Source organism: Pelobates fuscus, chromosome 3 (genome assembly GCF_036172605.1).
Source record: "Pelobates fuscus isolate aPelFus1 chromosome 3, aPelFus1.pri, whole genome shotgun sequence".
Taxonomy (NCBI): Eukaryota; Metazoa; Chordata; class Amphibia; order Anura; family Pelobatidae; genus Pelobates; species Pelobates fuscus.
In genome coordinates, this window is record NC_086319.1 from 338,295,359 (window position 1) to 338,318,968 (window position 23,610).

Here is a 23,610-nt window from a genome sequence, read left to right on the forward strand (position 1 = left end):
GGTTTCCAAGAGTGACATTTAAAATATTTTCCTTTGCCAATTGGGAAAAAGGGCACAAAACCAGTTTGAATGGTAGCCCTTCTCATATTGGCTGGCACGGACTTCCAGGGAGCCAGCAGGACCCTCTATTAGGAAAGTTCAGGGTCTCCATGCAGAGGGTGGAGTCACTGAATGGTAGAGCTGCACACCCAGGAAGCACCTCTAGTAGTCATCAGAGGAGTGGCCAGTGGAGTTATCCCTAGGCTGTAATGTCAACACATTACTCTGAAAAGACAGAGATTACTGCAAAAAGCTTGAAGGGAATGATTCTACTCACCAGAACAAATACAATAAGCTGTAGTTGTTCTGGTGACTATAGTGTCCCTTTAACCGTCCTAAATCATAAGGAGGACTTGGTGGTAGGGAGAGGTAGCTCATGCCCATTGGACGCCTGTTATACGTTCTGGTGACAGGCGTCCAAAGTGCAAAAAACTGACATTAGCCAGCTAATGAAGTCTTGTTCTGTAGTGTTAAATGATGTCCTAGTAACGCTGCTGGAGGTGGAGTTACACCTCTGGCAGGGTGTGTGCAGGGTTTTAAAGGAAAACAGACACCAGGAACCATTACCACTTCAAATCACTAAGATACACTGAGATACTAAAACAGCGCTTGAAATGTTAGGTCCCGTTAAGTCTCTGAACCCAGTAACATTCTACTGTACTGGGTTATTAGCTGAAGTGCGCATTGTTGGATATTCACTCTCAATACCCGTCAATACACATTCTGGCGTATAGCTACTTCATCTGCAATTTTCACTTCTCTAACTTTACAAATTAATCTGTAAATTCTCACACATTAGCAGTGTTTGTCACTGAAGTGTGACCTATTGGGAATTCGGAGTAAATTTCTGATTGTCGCAGATTTGACGGCAGGCATTCCTGGTACCATAACCATTACCTCTTAATGAAGTAGCTATGGTATCTGAAGTCCCCAGGCACCATCTTAACTATCCAGTCTTAGATCATTTTCTACTGAGAACTTTTGCTATTTTGACCCAATACTTAAATTCACTTCGAATTCTTAACAATTCCCACTTTAGTAAATAACTGATGGGCCTACTTATAAAGAGTAATTTGATAAATATCACTTCCTTAGCTTTATCTTGATGTATTAATAAAGTGTGTCTGGTGGGGAGTATAACTGGGAGGTAGGAGCACTTGCAATGCTCAGTTCTTTGCTTATTCAGTAAGGTCACCCAGGACTCACCAGAGCTGCTGCACCATCAGAATGCCCCCAGCTGCTTTAACACATGCACCTTTTTTGCTGCTTCTACGGGAAGCGCGCTGGCTCAAATTCCTACACGCGCAGCATTCTACCAGATGACGTTCCTGGCCTCGCGTTCAAAGTTCCTTCCAGACTATTAAGAGTCAAAGTGGGCAGCCAGCAGCTGGCGTAGCGACAGAACGGCGTGCGTGGCTACGTCATATGCGGAAGTGCTGCATGCTGGCTAAGCAGTGGGCTGGGTATCCTATGACAACAGTGGGGGGGTCTGCTCAGCATGGAGGCGATAAGGAATAGGATCATGGCCTATCGGGGGTCTGGCAAACAGGGAGCTGTGCAGCTGAGGAGGCGGAAATCCAAACTGTACAGCAAGGAGGGGGGTAGTGCAGGGTATAGAGCAGGTACTGCATGGGATAAGGGTAGGGCACAGGGTAATATAGGGGATAGCTATCTCTTAAAGGGGCAATACAATCAGCATTGGTTAGTAAAGTGGTTATGGTGCTAGGGGGGTATGGGGATGGGTGGTGCCACTCTGTTTTTTGACAAACTATTCAAGTGATTTAAGAGAGTTGGATGGCTCCCTGGTACTCATTGCCTGATCCACTATAAGGAGAAGTGACATTTCTTCATTACCTGTAGCAATATTTGGATGGTGTGACACCCATGGCCGGCCCACACACTGTGATTATTTGATGTCTGTGCTGGGCCCTAGCAGGATTTGGCATTCAGAATTGTAGAACCCCCTTTATGTCAACCATAATGTTGGGGTACAAAAAGTGCTGCAGCAATTTTTGGTACAGTTAGTACTGCAATCTAGTACAGTATTCATGCACAATGTATGGCGCAATGAAAGGATTGCAAGAGCGCACATAGAGCGTTATGGAAGGAATGCCCAAGCTTGTAATGGCTTGCTTGTGGCATTACGGGGCAGTGACATCAGTCTGAAAACTAGTTCTGTAGAGTTATTTCTGTTTTCACTGCCCTTTACACCTTCAGTAAACACTTTAATCGCATTTGGTTGGGTTAGGGAACAATTTAGTTCCAACATAATAATTCTGGTTTTTGCAGTCACTATCCTGATATAAAAATCCCATAAAGCTGTGTAGGACAACGTGTGTACTGGTTTTAAGAGATTGTTTATAATTTTTCTAGGTGCAACATCACAATAGTGTCTGACAGCACAACATATACTATTAAACATTTTGCCAATTAAAATATGACACAGGCTCTAAAAACTGTAAGCAGCACTATGCACAGCACATGTTAAACTGAAACTAAATAATTGACCGTATTTATTAAGCAAACTCTAAAGGGGGTAAATAGTCTTCATAACCAATTTAAGTATCAACGAGATGCAAACAAAGCATTTAATCTTAGACTTAGTACTTAGATTTGAAATGTAAAGTAATGGTTCTACCACTTCCTATTATAACTCAACAAAAATGAAGTAACTAATATCTTTTTTTTATTCCTTGAGATCTCTTTGGAGAATATGGTGGTCTGGTCTTGTTCACCATTGCATTCCGGGTCCTTAACTGCTTCATGGTCCAAACAAGCTTTGTCCCAGATGAATACTGGCAATCTCTTGAAGTTGCACACAATATGACATTTAAATATCCTTTTATTTACAACTACTTAGTTACTTAGAACAATGTGTAACACAGGTGTGCAATATTGGATTATTACAGAGCTTGGTAGGCAGCATTACTATTGCGGTGTACTTACAAATCTCCATGGTGCTAAATTCTAAATAAAATCATGTCTACGGTTGACTAAGTATCACAGGTTTGAAGTCCCGCAGCAAGCGGAGTGCTTCATGTTTGCTATCACATCTATGACATAACCCATTATTTCATATTTATCAAGACTTGTAATTTTATTGTAACAGGGCTTGACCCAAGATTGTGAAAGATGGCTCGCGAAAATGCATATTGAAGTATTGAAATTTTAAGTATTTATAGAAGACTAATTTAGATGCATTTCTGTTTAGCCCTTGCATTCAGCAAACATTTTTCATCATTAAACGTTGCAGTAATTTTGTAAAGTTGCTCATCTGATTGTGATTTTGTCACCATATTAATTAGACAAGTTATCCAGTATTCGTTAAGCGACCCGAGATTGTGCTTTTCTTTCTGTTTACGTCTGTTATAACCTTAACATTGATACTTATGGCTATTTAACTTGGGAATGGAATGAAGGTTTGAGAGGCTTCTCATATCCATTGGTGTTTGGAGGCATCTACAAAATATTATACTGGCTTGGAAAGGATGATGTTTGGTTCCTAGTGAGTACATTACTAACCTGTGATTATAGTGAATTGAATCCAAGTGGCAAATTTGAATTTAAAATTGCTGATCTGGAAACATTATACAATTTTGCTCTTTCTTGCTCATTTTTGATATTCAAAGAAATTAAATTTTAAGACCATACCTGGTACATCAACTTGTAGATAGGGGAAAACTAGTAATGTTGAAAAATACTACAAATAGAGATCTTTAATAATTCACTATAAAAAATTAATTAACATAGTTATGGGTGCAATTACTACACTCAATATTTCTTGTTTATGCATTGTATTATTATTCTACCAATACTGTTGACTTTTTTTTTTTTTTATAGATCTGGATTCCTAGACTGGCTCAGTCCATCTTTTCAAGCCTTGCAGATGTAAGACTATACATCTTAGTGCGGAAACTAGAAAATGCTGAGTTGGCAAAGTGGGTGGTAAGTATGACTTTGATATGAATTACAAATAACAATACACAAACAAAGAAAAAAAAAAAACAATATAAACTACAGCAAGAAACTCAAGTCACTTATTGATAAATGTGTGGATATAAATTGAATTGTGCAAATGTAGATTAAGCTGCATTTAAATTTTTTAACAAATAAATTGCAGTTATACATTTTATTAGCATTTTATAAATCTATCTATTGTCAGCTGATACTCTAAACTGAACTGAACATTTCCACTTTAAAATTATCACAGAAGACTCGAAGTACTGAAGATGCAGTAAGGTTTGACTCCTTACCATGGGACAGTGCCAAAGGACTCCTAAAACTATAAGCACTACAGGACTGAAGTGGTTATTGTGCAAAGAGTGCCCCTTTAAGAAAAAAATGGAAACAATATATATGAGATTGGCCACTCTAAGTTGACTATGCCTCTTTGAATGCATGGTTAAGAAATGTAAGTTTAGTGTCTGTTACATTAATATGAATCTATTTTTATGAATCTATTTTTCAGTACCTTTGCCAGATGTGTTCATGGTTCACTTGGTTCTGTGCCACTCGAACTTTAACAAACACAATGGAAGCTGTACTTGGCACTTTTGCTTTGTATTATTACCCTATAGAAGGTTCACGCACAAAGAACAGGTAACCGGTATTAATTATCTAAGCAACATCTCAAATTCATTTATGTGCCCTTTTCTCAAACATTGCCCTTTCTTTGTTTTATAGCACCAAATATCTAATTTTTGTTGCCCTGGGATTCATCATCCGACCAACAGCTGTCATTCTTTGGATTCCTTTAGTTTTCTGCCAATTTCTAAAAGACAAGAAAAAAATAGACTTGCTTATTCAGCAATGCCTACCTGTTGGGTAAGTGTGTATGTTTTTAAGACTATAAACTGTCTTCAAGGATTACTTTGATGGGCAACCATCATATTTCTTGAAACTCCAACAGTCAGTATATTCCACAACACTTTCAAATTATACAGCAAGTAACTGATAGACACAAGAGGTGAAGAGGGCCCTGCCCAAACAAGCGTGCTAACTTGATTCAGTGAGAAAAAGGTAGCGCTTATAACAGTGAATGGGAGGTAGCCAATATAGTGGCACTTGGGTTTAGGTAGAGTGATGTCTATTCCTGCATGTAATATTATATTTCAGACCTCAAAAACATATATTTGTCAACCTCTCAACCAGAGATAACCCTAAGGTAAAAAATACATTTGTCTTGGGTGTTTTTTTTGGTTTGTTTGTTTATAATACGGCTCCAATTTTTAATTATCATTTTACTTCTGATGTACATACAGTGTGAGGATGTCAAGACACAGCTTGGCACGTGATGCAAATCAATAGTATCCCATGAAGCTGTGTGCATGCACATACACCATAATGAAAAGCAAAATCCCAGCATGAATGCATGCACACAGCATTGGGGGAAAAGAGGAACAATGGGATAATGTCTGCACTAGTGTTTGGAAGTGTATGTTATGGTACCTTAAGATACATATTCCAGTATTACTGGTGTAAGCCTAATTGAAATGGTTATCAGTAAAATATATTGTTTCCACTTTAAAGGTTTAATCATTTTCATAATGTATGCTGTAAAGTAGCTAAAGTATTTCCTAGGTTACTTCTAACCTACCTACCATGCCAATGAAAATGACTCCAACTCTATTAAAATGTCCAAGGTATAGCTGTAGAATATCAGTACTAATTTATACATCCTTATATTTCACTAGATTATTCACTTTTGGGATATCATTTGTAATCGACCGTGTATTTTATGGCAAAGTAAGTAATTAAAATCCCTTTTGTGGTTAAATTATGTAGAAAATAAACATTGTGGTTGCAATACCAGATTGATTGTAGATTGTATATCTGACTGTCTAACAGTATCCACATTAGTAGGTATATCTGTTTATTAATAGCAATAAATAAAACCCTGTGAATCGTGTCTGCATATTGACACATGAAGCATGCAGATATGATCAAGCGTTTTAATGACCAGACATTGGAATTTGGAGGACAGGTTATATAAGTGAATTTTGATGTATAGTGATAGTAAATGCTACATGTGACAGTCCTTACAACCGACTTGGGTTATTCAGACATTCGGCAGTATTTACAAAGGTTAGTGCAATATAAAATATTCCGTGTGTATCTATACTACACACAAAAGAGCACCTTATTAGCTAGGTGAGAGAATTGTTTGGATCATTCATCATGACAATTCTAAACTACTCATCTACTCCTTAATGTGTAATATGCAGAATTCCTACAATGCGTCACATGGTCATCAAACCTGGGGGATTGGTCACCTGATGCCCAGAGTGTCATGAGTGGATATGTTGAATATTGGGTACATGTGTCATTGAGCTTGCATGTGCTACAATGTAACGTTAGAGCTGCTGGATCCAGGAAGTAAACTTTGCAGTCCCCCTGCTTATTAAAGGGACACTATAGTCACCTGAACAACTTCAGCTTAATGAGGTTGTTCAGGTGAGTGCTACAGCTACCCGGAGCCTTTTTCTTGTAAGCACTGTATTTTCTGAGAAAATGCAGTGTTTACATTGGAAGCTTGGAACACCTCTTGTTGCAGTCAATCAGACGGCCACCAGAGGGACTTCCGAGTTCAGAGGCCCTAAAAAGGCCTCCCGTCCGATGCATTCTGGGTGAATGCATCAGACGGGCTATCAGCACACAAAGCACTGTGAACGCGCTTTGTGTGCTGACAGCCTGTCAGCACTGCTGTGGGCGTGGCTTCAGCTGACAGCTTCAGCTTCAGCTGACAGCTGAAGCCCGAACCCACAGGGACGATTACTGTCCACAATAGTGGTTGAAGGGGAGGGGGGGGGGGGAGACCTACTCTCCTTCCCCCCCCCGGCCCCCACCGCTGTGCGGCGGTTGGGGGCCCTAAAATTATCAATAAGGGGGGGACCTATTGTCCCCCCCCGGCCCCCACCCCTGAGCGGTGGGTGGGGGCCCTAAAATTATCCCCGGCCCCCACCCCTGAGCGGTGGGTGGGGGCCCTAAAATTATCGATAAGGGGGGGGACCTACTGTCCCCCCCCGGCCCCCACCCCTGTGCGGCGGGTGGGGGCCCTAAAATTATCAATAAGGGGGGGACCTACTGTCCCCCACCCCTGTGCGGCGGGTGGGGGCCCTAAAATGATCAATAAGGGGGGGACCTACTGTCCCCCCCGGCCCCCACCCCTGAGCGGCGGGTGGGGGCCCTAAAATTATCAATAAGGGGGGGACCTACTGTCCCCCCCCGGCCCCCACCCCTGTGCGGCGGGTGGGGGCCCTAAAATGATCAATAAGGGGGGGACCTACTGTCCCCCCCGGCCCCCACCCCTGAGCGGTGGGTGGGGGCCCTAAATACAAAGGGGGGGGGGACCCTAGTTAACCCTCCCCCCCCCCAAAAAAAAATTATCTCCCTACCTATCCCCCTCACCCTAAAAATAATGAGGGGGGGAACATTAACTAAAAACCTGTAAAAAAATAAATAAATAAAAAGAGATAAAAAAAACTTACCATTCGATGTTTTCTTTCTTCTAAAATCTTCTTTCTTCAGCCCAAAAAAGGCCAAATAAAAATCCATAATAACCGACGCAATTAAAAAAAAAAATAAAAAAAAAAAAAAATCCATCTTCACCCATGGAGGGCTCCGCGCAGACTGAGCTCCGCAGGGTGGGGAAGGCTTATAAAGCCTTGCCCCGCCCTGCAATTAGGCTAAGAACACTCTGATTGGTGGGTTTAAACCAATCAGAGTGCTCTTTGTCATTTTACAAGCGTGAGAAAGTTCTTTGGAATTTTCCCACGCTTGTAAAATGACACAGAGCACTGTGATTGGATGGATTTCAAGCCATCCAATCACAGTGCTCTGTGTCATTTTACAAGCGTGGGAAAGTTCTTTGGAATTTTCCCACGCTTGTAAAATGACACAGAGCACTGTGATTGGATGGCTTGAAACCCATCCAATCACAGTGCTCTGTGTCATTTTACAAGCGTGGGGAAATTCCAAAGAACTTTCCCACGCTTGTAAAATGACAAAGAGCACTGTGATTGGATGGCTTGAAATCCATCCAATCACAGTGCTCTGTGTCATTATACAAGCGTGGGAAAATTCCAAAGAACTTTCCCACGCTTGTAAAATGACACAGAGCACTGTGATTGGATGGCTTAAAATCCATCCAATCACAGTGCTCTGTGTCATTTTACAAGCGTGGGAAAATTCCAAAGAACTTTCCCACGCTTGTAAAATGACAAAGAGCACTATGATTGGCTCAAACCCACCAATCAGAGTGTTCTTAGCCTAATTGCAGGGCGGGGCAAGGCTTTATAAGCCTTCCCCACCCTGCGGAGCTCAGTCTGCGCGGAGCCCTCCATGGGTGAAGATGGATTATTTTTTTTTGCGCTCGTTCTTTTTTTTTTTTTTAATTGCGTCGGTTATTATGGATTTTTATTTGGCCTTTTTTGGGGCTGAAGAAAGAAGATTTTAGAAGAAAGAAAACATCGAATGGTAAGTTGATTTTATCTCATTTTTTCTTTTTTACAGGTTTTTAGTTAATGGTCCCCCCTCATTATTTTTAGGGTGAGGGGGGTAGGTAGGGAGATAATTTTTTTTGGGGGGGGGGGAGGGTTAACTAGGGTCCCCCCCCCCTTTGTATTTAGGGCCCCCACCCACCGCTCAGGGGTGGGGGCCGGGGGGGGACAATAGGTCCCCCCCCTTATTGATCATTTTAGGGCCCCCACCCGCCGCTCAGGGGTGGGGGCCGGGGGGGGGGACAGTAGGTCCCCCCCCTCATTGATAATTTTAGGGCCCCCACCCACCGCACAGGGGTGGGGGCCGGGGGGGGGGACAGTAGGTCCCCCCCTTATTGATAATTGTAGGGCCCCCACCCGCCGCTCAGGGGTGGGGGCCGGGGGGGGGGACAGTAGGTCCCCCCCCTCATTGATAATTTTAGGGCCCCCACCCGCCGCACAGGGGTGGGGGCCGGGGGGGGACAGTAGGTCCCCCCCCTTATTGATAATTTTAGGGCCCCCACCCGCCGCACAGGGGTGGGGTTCGGGGGGGGGACAGTAGGTCCCCCCCTTATTGATAATTGTAGGGCCCCCACCCGCCGCTCAGGGGTGGGGGCCGGGGGGGGGGACAGTAGGTCCCCCCCCTCATTGATAATTTTAGGGCCCCCACCCGCCGCACAGGGGTGGGGGCCGGGCGGGGACAGTAGGTCCCCCCCTTATTGATAATTGTAGGGCCCCCACCCGCCGCTCAGGGGTGGGGGCCGGGGGGGGGACAGTAGGTCCCCCCCCTCATTGATAATTTTAGGGCCCCCACCCGCCGCACAGGGGTGGGGGCCGGGGGGGGACAGTAGGTCCCCCCCCTTATTGATAATTGTAGGGCCCCCACCCGCCGCTCAGGGGTGGGGGCCGGGGGGGGACAGTAGGTCCCCCCCCTCATTGATAATTTTAGGGCCCCCACCCGCCGCACAGGGGTGAGGGCCGGGGGGGGACAGTAGGTCCCCCCCCTTATTGATAATTTTAGAAAGCGAGCTGAGCTGTCAGTCAGACAGCTCAGCTCGCGAACGCGCATTCCGCGCACATGCGCGGTAAAGCGCTCAGGTTCTTCATAGGGCGGCATTCAATGCCGCTCTATGAAGAACGCGATTGGTCCAGCGCGAAGCCGTCCCATTGGGCCCCGCGATTTCGTCATTTTGACGAAAAAGGGGGCGCGGCCTAGCGGGGAGCTCGGCGCTGGAACGGAGGTAAGTTTTTAATATAAAACCACCGAATTTTTTTTTTTAATTAATGAAAGTTCATATAAAAGCAAGAAGGAAGGCTGGGGGACCTGTCTTTCTTGCTTTTATATGGTGACTATAGAGTCCCTTTAACGGCACAAAAGCCTAATTTAGTACTCCAATAATGTTTCCAATAGAACCAGCTATGTAGAACATTTCAAGTAATGGAAAGTTACCATAACAAAAATAGGTACTTTAAAAAATGCTTGGGAACTTACCTTTCCAATAACAATGTGCTAAATAAAAATAAGATATTAAAGTGCATAAATGTAAATAAATGCTGAAGTTCATTTAATAAATTCATTGGTATTTTGCTGCAGTTGGATTGACCCCTTAAGGACACATGACATGCGTGACATGTCATGATTCCCTTTTATTCCAGAAGCTTGGTCCTTAAGGGGTTAAATGGTATCAGCATTTACCAAACTGAGCTACCCCTTCATTCAGTGATGGTACCCTGAAAAGACAGAGATGTTTATTCTCTAAACTGTTAATTGTGAATAATTTACAAGATGATTGCACATTTTACATCAATATCCAAGCTGGAAAAGGTTCTCCAGCTCATCAGTTTTTGGGGGTTTTTTTCAGCACAGATATTTTATGTAGAAACTTGCATTCCCCTTGTCCGTGCCCCACAATTCCCATTCTAATCAATAAACCCCATAGCGTGGCTGTATAAATGTTAACTGGCTACTTTTTTAAAATTATCTAAACTATAATACAATATTTTAAGGAAATAAAATAAATTAATCGTTAACAATTCTAAATAATAAATGTGTGATGTTCTCATTATTATTATGAGAATCACATTGGAATATCTGCATTTCCTTTTAGTGGACCTTTGTTCAGTGGAACTTCCTGAAGTTTAATGTTCTTCAGAACATGGGAGCATTCTATGGGTCTCACCCTTGGCACTGGTACATCACCCAGGGGTTTCCTGTCATCATCGGTACCCACTTCCCATTTTTTATTCATGGCAGCATATTGGCACCCAGAAGATATCGAATTCTCCTTGTAGCTGTCATTTGGACTGTTTTTGTTTATAGGTAAGTAAACCTAGGATTCGTACTTTTACAGTTTCTCTATGATTAAAGAACAACTGTCATACAAATTTTCACGTCTTGTTTTTTAACGGTTCATTATATTAAAAGAAATGTGACTTTTGTTTTTTAAATTATGTACATTGATTTTTTTTTTTTTCTCATGTATTTATCTGGCTGAGTAGCCATGTTTGGTCAGACTGTTATCTGACTTGTCTGTAGCTGGGATGCCTCGGTGTGAAACTGCTGCAGCAGGCAAGTTGGGCTGAGCAGCAGACCAGCTGCAACATGACTACTCAGCCAGGCAAAGAATGTAAAACTCAAAAAAAATAAAATAATAATAATTCCAAGTTTCAATAAATGTAAAAAAGCTTTTTAAAAAGAGTGAAAGTTTGTTGAGTTGTCCCTTAATACATGCGTTATATGTTTAAGAGGATGGTTTCACACCTGAACACTGTGCACTTTGTGTGTTCGTGCGTGGCCCTAATGGTACGTTTGCCCAAACAGTAGTACTTCACTTAAAGGAACACTATAGTCACCTAAATTACTTTTAGCTAAATAAAGCAGTTTTAGTGTATAGATCATTCCCCTGCAATTTCACTGCTCAATTCACTGTCATTTAGGAGTTAAATCACTTTGTTTCTGTTTATGCAGCCCTAGCCACACCTCCCCTGGCTATGATTGACAGAGCCTGCATGAAAAAAAAATGGTTTCACTTTCAAACAGATGTAATTTACCTTAAATAATTGTATCTCAATCTCTAAATTGAACTTTAATCACATACAGGAGGCTCTTGCAGGGTCTAGCAAGCTATTAACATAGCAATAAGAAAATCTCAATTAAACAGAACTTGCAATAAAGAAAGCCTAAATAGGGCTCTCTTTAAAGGAAGTGTTTATGGAAGGCTGTGCAAGTCACATGCAGGGAGGTGTGACTAGGGTTCATAAACAAAGGGAATTAACTCCCAAATGGCAAAGGATTGAGCAGTGAGGCTGCAGGGGCATGTTCTATATACCAAAACTGCTTCATTAAGCTAAAGTTGTTCAGGTGACTTTAGTGTCCCTTTCACAATTTTCTTATCATTTTATGCTGGCTGTGTAGTGACAGTGAAAACTGGTAGCGATAAGTGAATTGGATTTTTCTTTTTTTTTTTTTTAAATATAGGGCAAAACCTTATAATCCTATTGTCAATAGGTACACTGTTTGGTTCTTTCTTTCCCACTCCTAACGGATGGTAAATTATGCAGAGAGAACCTACAATGCGCCAGTTAGTGAAGGAGGCACCAGGGTATTCAGGAACTAGCTGCCCTGTCCTTTTGCAATCCCTCCCTATAGTCTAATTGGTTTAGGAATGGGCTGAAATCAATCTATACTATGACTGGCCTCTGCCTTTTCATCTAGTCAACCACATCCCTTGGGAACAGAGTAGCTTGTGGATAGACTACAAATCCCTGTGTCCTGTCTTATTCTTCTAGCATGCTGAGCCATAAAGAGTTTCGATTCATCTATCCAGTGCTGCCTCTCTGCATGGTATTTTGTGGTAAGTGCATGTACATGTGTGGTTTAGCATCTGTCTGTTGAGATTATTTATGACCATTCTGGTTCCTTACTCAATGTTTAGGAAGTATTAAAATGCACTTATTTTACCAAACCTGATATGACTACACCTATATGTTGTAGCCAAATTTCTACAGGTTACATTTCTTTTTCACTAGACATTTTTTGATGACCTTAAGTCATCATACTGTTAAAGAATGGAAATGCAGAAGGTATGAGTGTCCTGTGACACAGCATTATCCCAGAGCCTCTGGCATAACTGGAGATGTTGTATGCCTTTTACATCATGGTGTGAGGCAGATGTGTAGGCTTCATTCTCAAACATGGCATCTTGGAGTGTTCTTTTAATTTCTAATGGATCTCATGATATTTTCAGATACATGTATTAGTTCCCTGTTACAATGCGCATTTGGATTTTTTTTTGTTGAATATTCTAGAGTTATTTACTTAAATGTGAACTGGTAGAAATTCAACATAAATTAATCATTTTAGGCCGAAGTAACTGATCTGACAGGTTAATTTCACTTTAAATCCACCCCTCCCCCAACACACACCGTAGTAAGTAACCTTGTATAGAGAGTTGTAACCAATATGTAGCTCTCCAGTTGTTGCAGTTGAACTACCCCTTTTGTTGCAGTTCCAACCAACCACCGACACATTAAATTCAAGATGATTGCTGAGCATCATGGGATTTATTTCCATCACATTCGGGGAGCTACCTGCGGATTACCGCCTATTCAGTGAATGTAAACTTACCATCACGATAAAATGTTCACTCTCAGTGGGTACCTTTCAGGCAATGAGTTGTAATTAAGTATGCACTGCACATTATTTATAACTATTAATGTTTGTGTCTTCTGGGAAACTCCTTTACCTGGAATAGGGTTTTCCATTACAAGATTGAAATGGTGGAAGAAACCAGCTGTGGGCTTCCTGATTATATCCAATTTACTCCCAGCGCTCTATACTGGACTAATTCACCAGCGAGGAGCACTTGACATTATGTCCTATATCCAGCAGCAGTGCAAAGCGGAGAATATGTCCACATCCCTTCTTGTTCTGATGCCCTGTCACTCTATTCCTTATTACAGGTAGGTGGATCCAGCGGCTTCATGTCTTGTTGAAAACCACAGCCTCACTAATAAGAACACTTGTGTAATTCACTGTCTATAATCAAAAATTGCAACCTGTTAATAAATGTAAGGGTTTTATTCACTGGAAACCAAGTTGTAGTGTAGTATTGGAATACAAATTGCAGCATTGAAAGAAATACTCTAAGCATCAGAACAACTTTAGCTTAACGGCTCTGTCACCCCCTATATCAAAAAATTATTATTTCTTATTAATTATACAATCTTTATGAAATACTCAAAGTGACTGTGTTGGAATTTCACTGAATTCCAACCCAGTCAAAAGATTTACAGAAGACCATGTCAGGGCTACTTTGTTTCAGTATTTTTCCTACACTTGACAAAAAGGGCGGAGCTACTACTTGTTGTTTCCCCCAACCCTAGGGAGCCTCGCTGTACAAATATATCAGAATGAGTAAACTGTAGTAAATATATCACCCTTGACACCAATCACAAAAACACACACCTAAAGAGGTATTATCAGCTGAGAAAAATAGTAATCACAGAGTACCACTATCTGTAGGCAGGAGAAATACAGGAAATTGGAGCATTGAGGGTATACAAAAAGACGACATATGTTTGAATTAACCCCTTAAGGACCAAACTTCTGGAATAAAAGGGAAAAATGACATGTCAGACATGTCATGTGTCCTTAAGGGGTTAAAGAGGTAGTAACCCTCCGTGTAAGCCAATGCTGCCTCCTTTTGGTGAAGTTAATCAGCTATTAGTGAAACACACATAAAGCCAAATAATCTGGCCTTCACTATCCCTGTCCATTCCCTTCTAGGTTATAATCATCATCATATAAAAGGAGGCAAAACTGTGCTTAAACATGAAATAAACAGTGGGCCAACGCAAATTTCAGTACATCAAAATGCACCTTCATATAGAAAGAGACACTTTTGTAACTGTGTGCAGATACATCCCCCTCGCTGTCAGTCAGTCAGGAAGGAAGGTTTTCTTCAACTTTTATTGCACCTGCCTTCCCCCCAATCTTATAATAAACTCTGCTACAGCCTATTTTGGAATCATTGAAAAGCAGTGTGCGCACGTGGCTCTAACAAAGAAGCTTCTCACTGAAAGGCCTTTCATTGCTCAATTTCCCGACAAAGTCTGTGCCAGGGAAACAGAGGAGGACTTGGGAATGCTGCAGGGAGCAGATCTGCAGCTATTGCACACGGTTTTTCCTACAGGGACCCTAAAATAAAACATACAGAAAAAAAGAAATCTATCAAATACTTAAAATAAATTGTAATGAAGTGTCCCTGTAGCAGGAGGGCTGTGATGTCATATATTGCTGTTAGGCAGTGCAGTATGAATTATATAATTGGTTGCTTGCTCTAAACACTGTTGCATAGCAACACATGTACAAGTGATTTGCTTGTTTGGTCTAGATAGAATTTGGACTCAGGTGTTATGTTAGCTAAATACGGACACCTGTGCTTCTAGTTAATTGGCAAACCATGCCCTCAGACTCTGAGGAAATGTGATTTACTTTTGTTTAACTCCCCTAAACCAAACACATGTATTGTATAGTTTATTTAATTTTTTTAGACAAAAGTAGCTCATCTGCAGACCGTCTCCAACTTTGATCTAAACCTAGGTTTGCCATTTTAGCCTACATTTTGCTGTTCACGATATCTGACCAACTGCCTTTAGATGTGATTATTTACAATTGCCACCAAGACAGGCAGACTGCAGTACATACCGTAGCATCATGTTTAGAGGATAATAGCATCTTGAGAAGTTAGATTTGGACTTCAGTGTGCATCTTTTACATTAAACATTGCAGAGAAAGAGGCAAATATTGCTTTACTTTATCAGTGTAAATAAATTACTTCTCGTGGGGCATATTCACAACAAGCCAAGACAGTGTGTTATGGGATTATTTAAATTATGTGCACTGTGCATGCTGCTCCATCAGTAATTGTGCAGTCGTATTCTCACACACTCTTACTTGTGCATTTTGCACAACTTTCCAGAGATATAATACAAGAAACAAATTAGAAGTGATCCAATGTATAGAACACGTGTTAGATGTCTTGCCCAAGCCTCTTGATTACCTTCCAATGTATATCAACCTACCTCAAATCCTCTTAGATTTAAACTCGTTTGAGCTGGGCTTTCTTCACTTTCTAATTATCCCCATTTTATAATTGTAAAGCACAATGTAATATGTTGTTGCTGTATAAATGCTGATAACAATAGAAGGTTAAAAAGGTTTACTGTTTTGCAGTTATTCAAAGCTGCATTAACATAGATAGGGGTTAGTGTTCCAGACCTGTTTTAATACCAACTCTTGGAAGATAAAAGTAAAGTGTGTTAAATGCATTTTTTAAAAGGTTATGTTGTAGACTTGAAACAGAGTGGAGGAAAGGGATAACTAACCAGGAACACAGTTAATCTATACATAATTCTATTTTTCCCCAGTCATGTCCACTGTCGTATAAAAATGAATTTTCTGGAGTGCCCTCCTGACCTTTCAGACCATGACAGTTATGTTGATGAGGCAGACCTGTTCTATGTGAGCCCGATGGCTTGGCTGAATGCAGAGTTTTACAATACAACACAACTACCAACACACCTGGTCATGTTTAGTGTTTTAGAACAGGTTGGTATCCCAGATTCACAATTAAAAGCTTCTTGATGCAAATAAATCAATGAAACATTTCATGTCATTCGGAGTGAAGATTAAACACACATGGGTTTTTTCCTGATACAAACACCCATAATGGGTTATGGGCTCATAAGATCATCAGAGGTTTGTTCTATACATTTATCTTAAACTGCCTGCCTTTCTTATCTTTAAAATACTCTCTATTTTGTTTAAAAAAAAAAAAAAAAAGTATGCATTATCTGCATAGTGATGATTTTACCAGTGCTGAACGTTTAATAGGATTGGTCACCAAGTATGTCTAGGTGGCCCCGGTAGCTGTAGACGGCCAAGCCATATTTAAGGTAGGGGTGGGGAGAGAGGGGTTGTGTGATGTAAAATTGGGAGTGCTGCAAATTTCCACGATAGTTAGTTCTAAATTTAATAATTTCTTACCAGCTTGTTTTACTTTTTATTTATTTTTTTAATCTTAGGAAATCCTTCAATTTTTAACTGCACACCATTATATGAAGACAGCATCTGTATTCCATACTCAATTACCAGAAGGTCGAGTTGGAAGCCACATCTATATGTATGAACGGAAAACGTGATTTTTTTTTTTTTTTAATCAACATTTTATGAAATGGTACATAAACATTTCCATGAAAGTGAACTTTATTTTATTTCCCTCTAAGAGGTGGCAGCAAACAGGAGTAATCACACTGTAATAGGTAAAAACAAATTAAGGCAGAATCAGGAAATACCGGTGGTCTGTAAAATACATGTACATTTAGTGTTTTCATTTAAAAACGGATTGTACAAATATTTTTTTGAATAAAAGGTTTATTTGTCCAGTTTGTCTTTATTTTTCTGCAAACATTGAGAATTGTAACAAATTTCCTTAGAGAACCAGCAAGCTCATTTGTATGCAACTACGTCTTCCTACAGAATTTTGTTTGCTTTTTTTTTTTTTTTTTTTAACCACAAAACAGAGAAGTCAAATAAGCTAGCGGTAAGCAGACCCTGAACCATCCCTCCCCAAAATTCAAAGAGAGAAAATAAAAAATAAAGTCAACACTGCACTTAGAATTAGCACGACAAACGTAGACAATTCAGTTGAGTGATTCAGACTGTCAAGAGTGGACCCATGCTTCTACATGCTGTTAACGCCCACTGACCAGAAATTCGATTAATTAAAATCATATCCACAAACTCGGAAACCCAAAGCAGCAAACTATGGTTAGAACAGGACCTCACAAACAGTCTCAACTGTTGACGAACCACTGGGAAGTAACAGATTATCAACAGTTTGAGAGAGCCAGGCTTGATACCCTTGTGTTAGGACGCCTTGCACGTGTAACCTTCAGCATCCAGTACAGGACATTGTTAATCAAGGTAATTATCTAGTTCTAATAACCACACTACATGAATGCAAGTGATCCCATGTTTAATATTTTGGGTCGAACGGTAACTGCCCCAGATCTATTTCAACATTTGCCATGTGTCTTCCATTAGCACGTCCATGCCGGTTCCATTTACCTTCCCTTCTGTAATGGTTTCTTTCAGGTTTCTGCTCCTGTTTTCTGTGTCCGGGACTTTCAGGGTCCTTATATGGTGGAATTTTATCAGGTTTCCTTGAAGAAAATAAAAGCCTAAAGTTAATACAGCTTACTTTTTAATTTAATTTTTTTAATTTTATTTAACACTGAAATGTTCCTTTTATATTTTAGAAATAGACCCTGAATCCAACGCTCTCTTCTCTTTTATTTAAGGCACTCACTTCTGCTTTGACCTATTAATAAGTGAGATAAATCTAAAGGAACATGCAGTTAAAACAAAGTACTTACGCAAGCTAAAGTACTTTAACTTGCTGATATGCTTTATGTGTGAAGATTGCGTCTTTTTTTTTTTTTATTGCAAAAAAGTTCAGATTTAAATAGAAACTGTCACTTTTGTAAATTAACCTGGTTACACCCCCTGCATTCAAGCAGACGTCTGGATCTGATTCTTCCTGGTTTGGTTAGCTCGGTGGAGCTAAAGTCAAGAGGCAGGAAATTGTCCAGAGCACCTGCCTTGCAAATACTTCTTATTGAGCTGCATTGGGAAGTCTGTGATTGGACAGGCACAGTAACTCTCAGCAGGGTTAGGAGAGAGTTTGTAAAGGCAGCAGACAAGAAAACTGCAGGTTTTGCAAGCTGTTTTAGATATATCCCCAATAAAAAAAAATGCATCCAGTGCATGCAAGGTTTCATTTTGGGTATTTCTACTAAACAATGATTTTGATTATTTATTTCATAAAACAGTGAAGTGTCCCTTTAAGGGAGTGGGAGTGTTTAAATGACCATTTACTTTTTAAAAATAATTTAATGAAGGTGATCCCCAGCTACATAACTGTATAGATTTTGTACAAAATATAATTCTGCTGCAGTGTATTTTTTTTATTATTTTGTTTTTACACATGGTAAGCTATATTTATTATATTTTCTCTCGTTTCATTTTAAAAGTTTGTTTCACGCTTTAGGGTTAACTCCACATCTATAAATTGTGAATAAAATGAAATAATACTGATGGATCAGATTTCAGTACTGCAACCCAAAACTAGAAAGACATACATGTAGGCAATAATAAAAGCAGATCTGTGATTGTAAAGGAACACTCTGGACACCATTACCACTTAATCAAAATTAGGTTAAAAAGGGTTAAACAGTTCTCAAATGTAGGCTACAATAGATGAACTGGATTAATTCTTCAAGTCAGCTTGGTTTTCAATTTGGAAATTCTTACCTACAATTTGAAACTCACTTTGCATTTACAACACACACTTTAGTTGGTTTGTAACACCAACCACTGAGCCACCAAGCAATTATTTGCAAAGGGAATATTTCACTTTTAAAACATTTCACAGTGTAAAAAAAAAATCATGAGCCAACCTTGGTCCGTATTGGGTGGTGTAAGCATTGCCAAAGAAATGGCCGTACACAAATTCATCAAGATCTTCAAATACTCCAGAATCATTAGTTGTATATTCTTTCATATCCTCAAGATAATCTTCAACATCATTAACAAAATCTGTGAAAAGCATTTGATCGTGAATGAAAACGCCATTGTGGAAAAATCTATTAATGAACTGAAATAGCTCCTTCCAGTGCCTGAAATTATCTACTTGATCCTGGACATATATCTGGATCAACTGGTTAAACTCTTCCATGCGCACAGGGTCCAACACTTTGTTAAAAAGACTGAAAGATTCTTGGTGAGCACATTCAAACACTCCTGAGCAACCCTTCTTATATGTGCACTGCTCACTGTTGGTCTTTTTGCCATGGTTTGGCCAGGCACTTTCATCTTTAATGTTAGAATTCTCATACTTTAAGTTACCGTACTCATTTTGATTTTCTGCTGCCTTACTTGCATCCTTATCCTCAGAATCTTGTTTGTACTCCCGACGCACAGTGTGTGCTTCCTTGGTCTCTTCCCGCCTTCTTTCTGCGTATTTTTTATAGTTGGTTTTGTCAAACATATTCTTGGTTGAGTCTTTAAACTGTCGAAAAGTCGTTTTTACAGAATCTGAGAACTTTTTCAGATTTTCTTTTACAGCCTCTTTGGCTTGTTTAATCTTTTCTTTGTGATGTCTTACAAATGCTTTTGTTGAGTTCTTCATTGCGTCAAATGTGTCTTTAACAGAATTAAAGAAGTTGTCCCTTTTCTTTTTACCTCTACTTTTATATCGTTCCTTCTCGTGAGAATGGTTTGGATTTCCACTTTCTAGTTTTTCATTCTGCTCTTTTGCTTCAATGTACAGTCGTTCCCATAAATCTGATCTCTGTTGCTCAAAATTTAACTTTTTTTCAAGCTCAGAAAGTCGTTCTCTCATTTGTTCAAACTCTTGACTACTCTCAGCCGTATCCTGGTTAATATTAGGTGCCCTCCTGTTGCTCATCTCCTCCAATTCAACCTTTAAAGACTCCGTAATCTGACGCTCGTTATCCAATTCTTTTCTTAGGGTTTGTGCTTCAGCCAAGAGAGTTTCCTTCTGAGTCAGGAAGCTCCTAAGCTTTTGTCTTTCTTCTTTCAAATAGGTCCTCAGCTTCTGATTTTCAGATTTTATCAGATCGCCATTTCCTTTTTCTTCCAGGTTTCTAATCTGTTCTCGCAGCTTTCTAAGCTCATCCTGCAGTAAGGAGAACACTTCTTCTCCCTTCTTTAGAGAAGTCCTTAAATGCTGGTTTTCCAGTGCAAGGTTGTTTTTTTTCTCGTCAGTTTTAAATGTTGTTGAGAGGTCATCTGTTTCTACCTTAAGAAGAAGAAGAAAAAAAACAGTAATTTTACTTACCGTAAATTCCTTTTTTCTTTGTAAAGTGGCAGTACTCACAAGTGGGATGTTCCTTCCGGTCTTGGACAAGAAGCTCCCCCTTCTTTGAGCTTTATAGCTGTGCTCCGCCTGCTGCCTCCATAAAACCTGCAAGCCATAATCACACACCAGTAATTAAAAAAAAAAAAAAGAACCAAACGGAGACCGAATAATGCAAATTCATTTAATCCATATTAAAGCGGAGGGAAAGCCAGTACTGCCACTATACAAAGAAAAAAGGAATTTACGGCAAGTAAAATTACTGTTTTTCCCTTCGTATAGTGGCAGTACTCACAAGTGGGATATAGCAAGATCCCTGCAACAAAATAAAGGGTGGGGACTCAGCAGGCCCAAAAGCAGCCTCAGATGATGAGAATATGTCCAGCCTATAATGCTTGATAAAGGTATGTAAGGAAGACCAAGTAGCCGCTTTGCAGATGTCTTCAGGTGAAGCTGCTGCTCTTTCAGCCCAGGAGGTCGCCATAGCCCTAGTGGAATGAGCCTTTAACATGAATCTAAGAGGAATCCCTTTGGAGTGATAGGCCAACTTGATGGTATTTGTCAGCCATCTAGCCAACGAGGGTCCGGAGACAGCACAACCCTTGTATTTGCCTTGAAAGTAGACAAAGAGATCTGAGGATCTAAACCCCTGAGTATTCCGAAGGTAGATCTTCAGGGATCTCCTAACATCCAGGAGATGCCACTTTCTTTCCAAATCTGATGTAGGTGATTGACAAAAGGCCGGCAGAATAATAGGCTGGTTAATCGCAGCACTTGATAAAACCTTAGGCAAAAAAGAAGGCCTGCGATGCAGGACCACTTTTTATTGATGAAATATGGTGAACTCCGGAGAAGATAGAGCTCGGATCTCACCTATTCTCCTAGCGGAGGTGATAGCCACCAGGAAGGCCGTCTTGAAGGTAAGCAGCTTGATGGGGACCTGAAGTAACGGTTCAAACGGTGGTTCACAAAGGGCTTGAAGAACCAGAGACAAATCCCAGGTAGGAAAGGGAACTAGCTTGGGAGGCCTCTTCAACCGTATGGACTTAATAAACCTTCGTACAAGCATGTTTGAGGCAATGTCACGAACCAGGAAGTGACTAAGAGCTGAAATCTGGCCTTTGAGCGTAGATACCCCTAGGCCGGCTTCAAACCCATCTTGCAAAAAAGAAAGAATTACTGAGGCTTTGGCAGGATCCGAACCTCGAAGTGAACACCAGGTTCTGAACTTCATCCAAACCCTGAAATAGATTTTCGAAGTGGACAAGCGGACAGAAGACAGCAAAACGTCACATAAATGGTCAGAAAGACCATGACCTTGAAGGATCATCCTTGCAGCAACCATGCCGTCAGGTGAAACATCTCCAGGGTTTCTATGGGAAGAGTCACATTCTCTAATATGTGAGAAGAGACTGGAAGAGGCCAACGTGAGATGGTCATGTTTTTCACTTCTGAAAACCAACTTCTGTTCGACCAGAAGGGCAGGACTGCCAAAATTCTTGCCTTCTCCCATCTTATTTTTGGAACAATCCGTGGTATAAGAGCGATAGGAGGGAAAACATAAGCCATGTCGAAGTTCCAAGGTATCGATAGACCGTCTAGTACATCTGGGTAATCTTCTGTACGGAGAGAAGCAAATCTTTGTACTTTTATGTTTCTCCTTGTGGCCAACAAGTCTATCTCTGGCCTGCCGAAGCGTGAAACCAGCTCCAAGAAAACCTGGTTTGATAGCGCCCAGTCTGCCTGAGACCAATGGCTTCTGCTGAGGTCATCTGCAATAATGTTTAGAGACCCTCTGATATGGGTAGCTGATATTGCGAGAAGATCTGCTTGGGCCCAAGACATTATGCGGTAGCAGAGATCTTGCAGAGCTTTCACCTTTGTGCCTCCTTGGTGATTCAAATAAGCCACTGTAGTGGTGTTGTCCGACTGAATCCTCACTGTCTGATTGGTGATGAATGAACTGAAGGAAACCAGTGCCTTCCAAACCGCTTTTAATTCCCTGAAATTTGAGGAAGCGCATGCCTCTTCTCGGTTCCAAAGACCTTGATGAAACTGAGAACCTAGATGGGCGCCCCAACCCATCTGGGAGGCATCTGTGGTTATCGTAATCCACTGTTTCTGTGCAAACGATAGGCCCTTTGAGATGTTGCTTCTGTCTTTCCACCAGTTCAGTTGTCTTTTCACCCCTTCGGATAGGTGGAAGGCAGAGTCTAGATCTTCCCGTTTTCGTGTCCATTGGGAAAGAATGTCCCATTGTAATGGTTTTGATTCCGCCTTTGCCCAGGCTACTGCCGCGATTGCAGAAGTGAGGAGGCCTAGAAACCTCATAGCATCCCTGATTGAGCTTAGGTTTTTCTGCAGCTTTGATACGGCTTTCAAAATCCTCATTTGTTTCTCTATTGGTAGAAAAAGAGAGAGGGACCGGGATTCTACCCGAAGACCCAAGAATTCTAGACTCCGTGACGGAGTCAACTTGGATTTTTCCAGGTTCAGGATCCAACCGTGATCTTTTAAAACCTTCATCGCAATCTTGAGATGAAGTTTTAGCAGTTGTCTTGATTGGGCTTTCAGGAACCAATCGTCCAGGTATGGAACAATCGAGATACCTTTAAGACGTAAAACTGCTGCTATGGGTGCCAGGATCTTTGTAAAAACTCGAGGAGCTGAGGACAGGCCAAAGGGAAGAGCCTTTAATTGCAAATGGAGTATCCTTCGCTTTCTTGTTAGAACCGCAAATCTGAGAAACTTCCGGGAAGATTCTGAAACCGGTACATGGAGATAAGCAGCTTTTAAATCTAACTTGCCATGTAATCTCCCTTTTGTAAAATGTGCATTACAGACAGAATACTTCCCATACGGAACTTCTGGTATGGTATGCAGGTGTTGACTTGTTTCAGGTCTAGGATCAGCCGAAAGGATCCATCCGGTTTTTGAACCAGGAAAAGGCGTGAGTAAACTCCCTGAAATTCCCAACGTTTGGGTACCTTCTCTACCACATCTTTTCTTAAAAGAAGAAGAGCTTCTGTTAGGAGTGCCTCTGTTTTTACCCTTTAAGGATAGCTTGACAGTAGGAAGGATGGACGTGGTCTTGACGAAAACTTTATTCTGTAACCTTCTAAAACGGTTCTTATAATCCACCCAAAGTA

At 40.9% G+C, this 23,610-nt stretch overlaps 2 protein-coding genes across 6 annotated transcripts in view; one reads left to right on the plus strand and one right to left on the minus strand.

Annotated features, from left to right (window-relative positions):
• Positions 1-16,856, plus strand: part of PIGB (phosphatidylinositol glycan anchor biosynthesis class B) — a 29,035-nt gene extending 12,179 nt beyond the window's left edge. For 2 of the 3 annotated variants that reach the window (XM_063449071.1, XM_063449072.1), the window contains exons 10-12: positions 13,271-13,478; positions 15,948-16,128; positions 16,605-16,856. In XM_063449071.1, coding sequence (XP_063305141.1) covers positions 13,271-13,478; positions 15,948-16,128; positions 16,605-16,721 — 506 coding nt within the window. In that variant the 3' untranslated portion in view covers positions 16,722-16,856. Of the gene's footprint in view, positions 1-1,501; positions 1,662-2,737; positions 2,874-3,426; positions 3,545-3,879; positions 3,985-4,507; positions 4,639-4,722; positions 4,864-5,732; positions 5,785-10,624; positions 10,837-12,305; positions 12,371-13,270; positions 13,479-15,947; positions 16,129-16,604 lie in introns of those variants that run through there. The other variant, XM_063449073.1, reaches the window with a different exon arrangement.
• A 40-nt stretch (positions 16,857-16,896) lies between these two features.
• Positions 16,897-23,610, minus strand: part of CCPG1 (cell cycle progression 1) — a 29,919-nt gene continuing 23,205 nt past the window's right edge. For 2 of the 3 annotated variants that reach the window (XM_063449067.1, XM_063449068.1), the window contains exons 8-9: positions 19,041-20,404; positions 16,897-17,744 (exon numbers count right to left, since the gene is read on the minus strand). In XM_063449067.1, coding sequence (XP_063305137.1) covers positions 17,558-17,744; positions 19,041-20,404 — 1,551 coding nt within the window. In that variant the 3' untranslated portion in view covers positions 16,897-17,557. The remainder of the gene's footprint in view (positions 17,745-19,040; positions 20,405-23,610) is intronic. The other variant, XM_063449069.1, reaches the window with a different exon arrangement.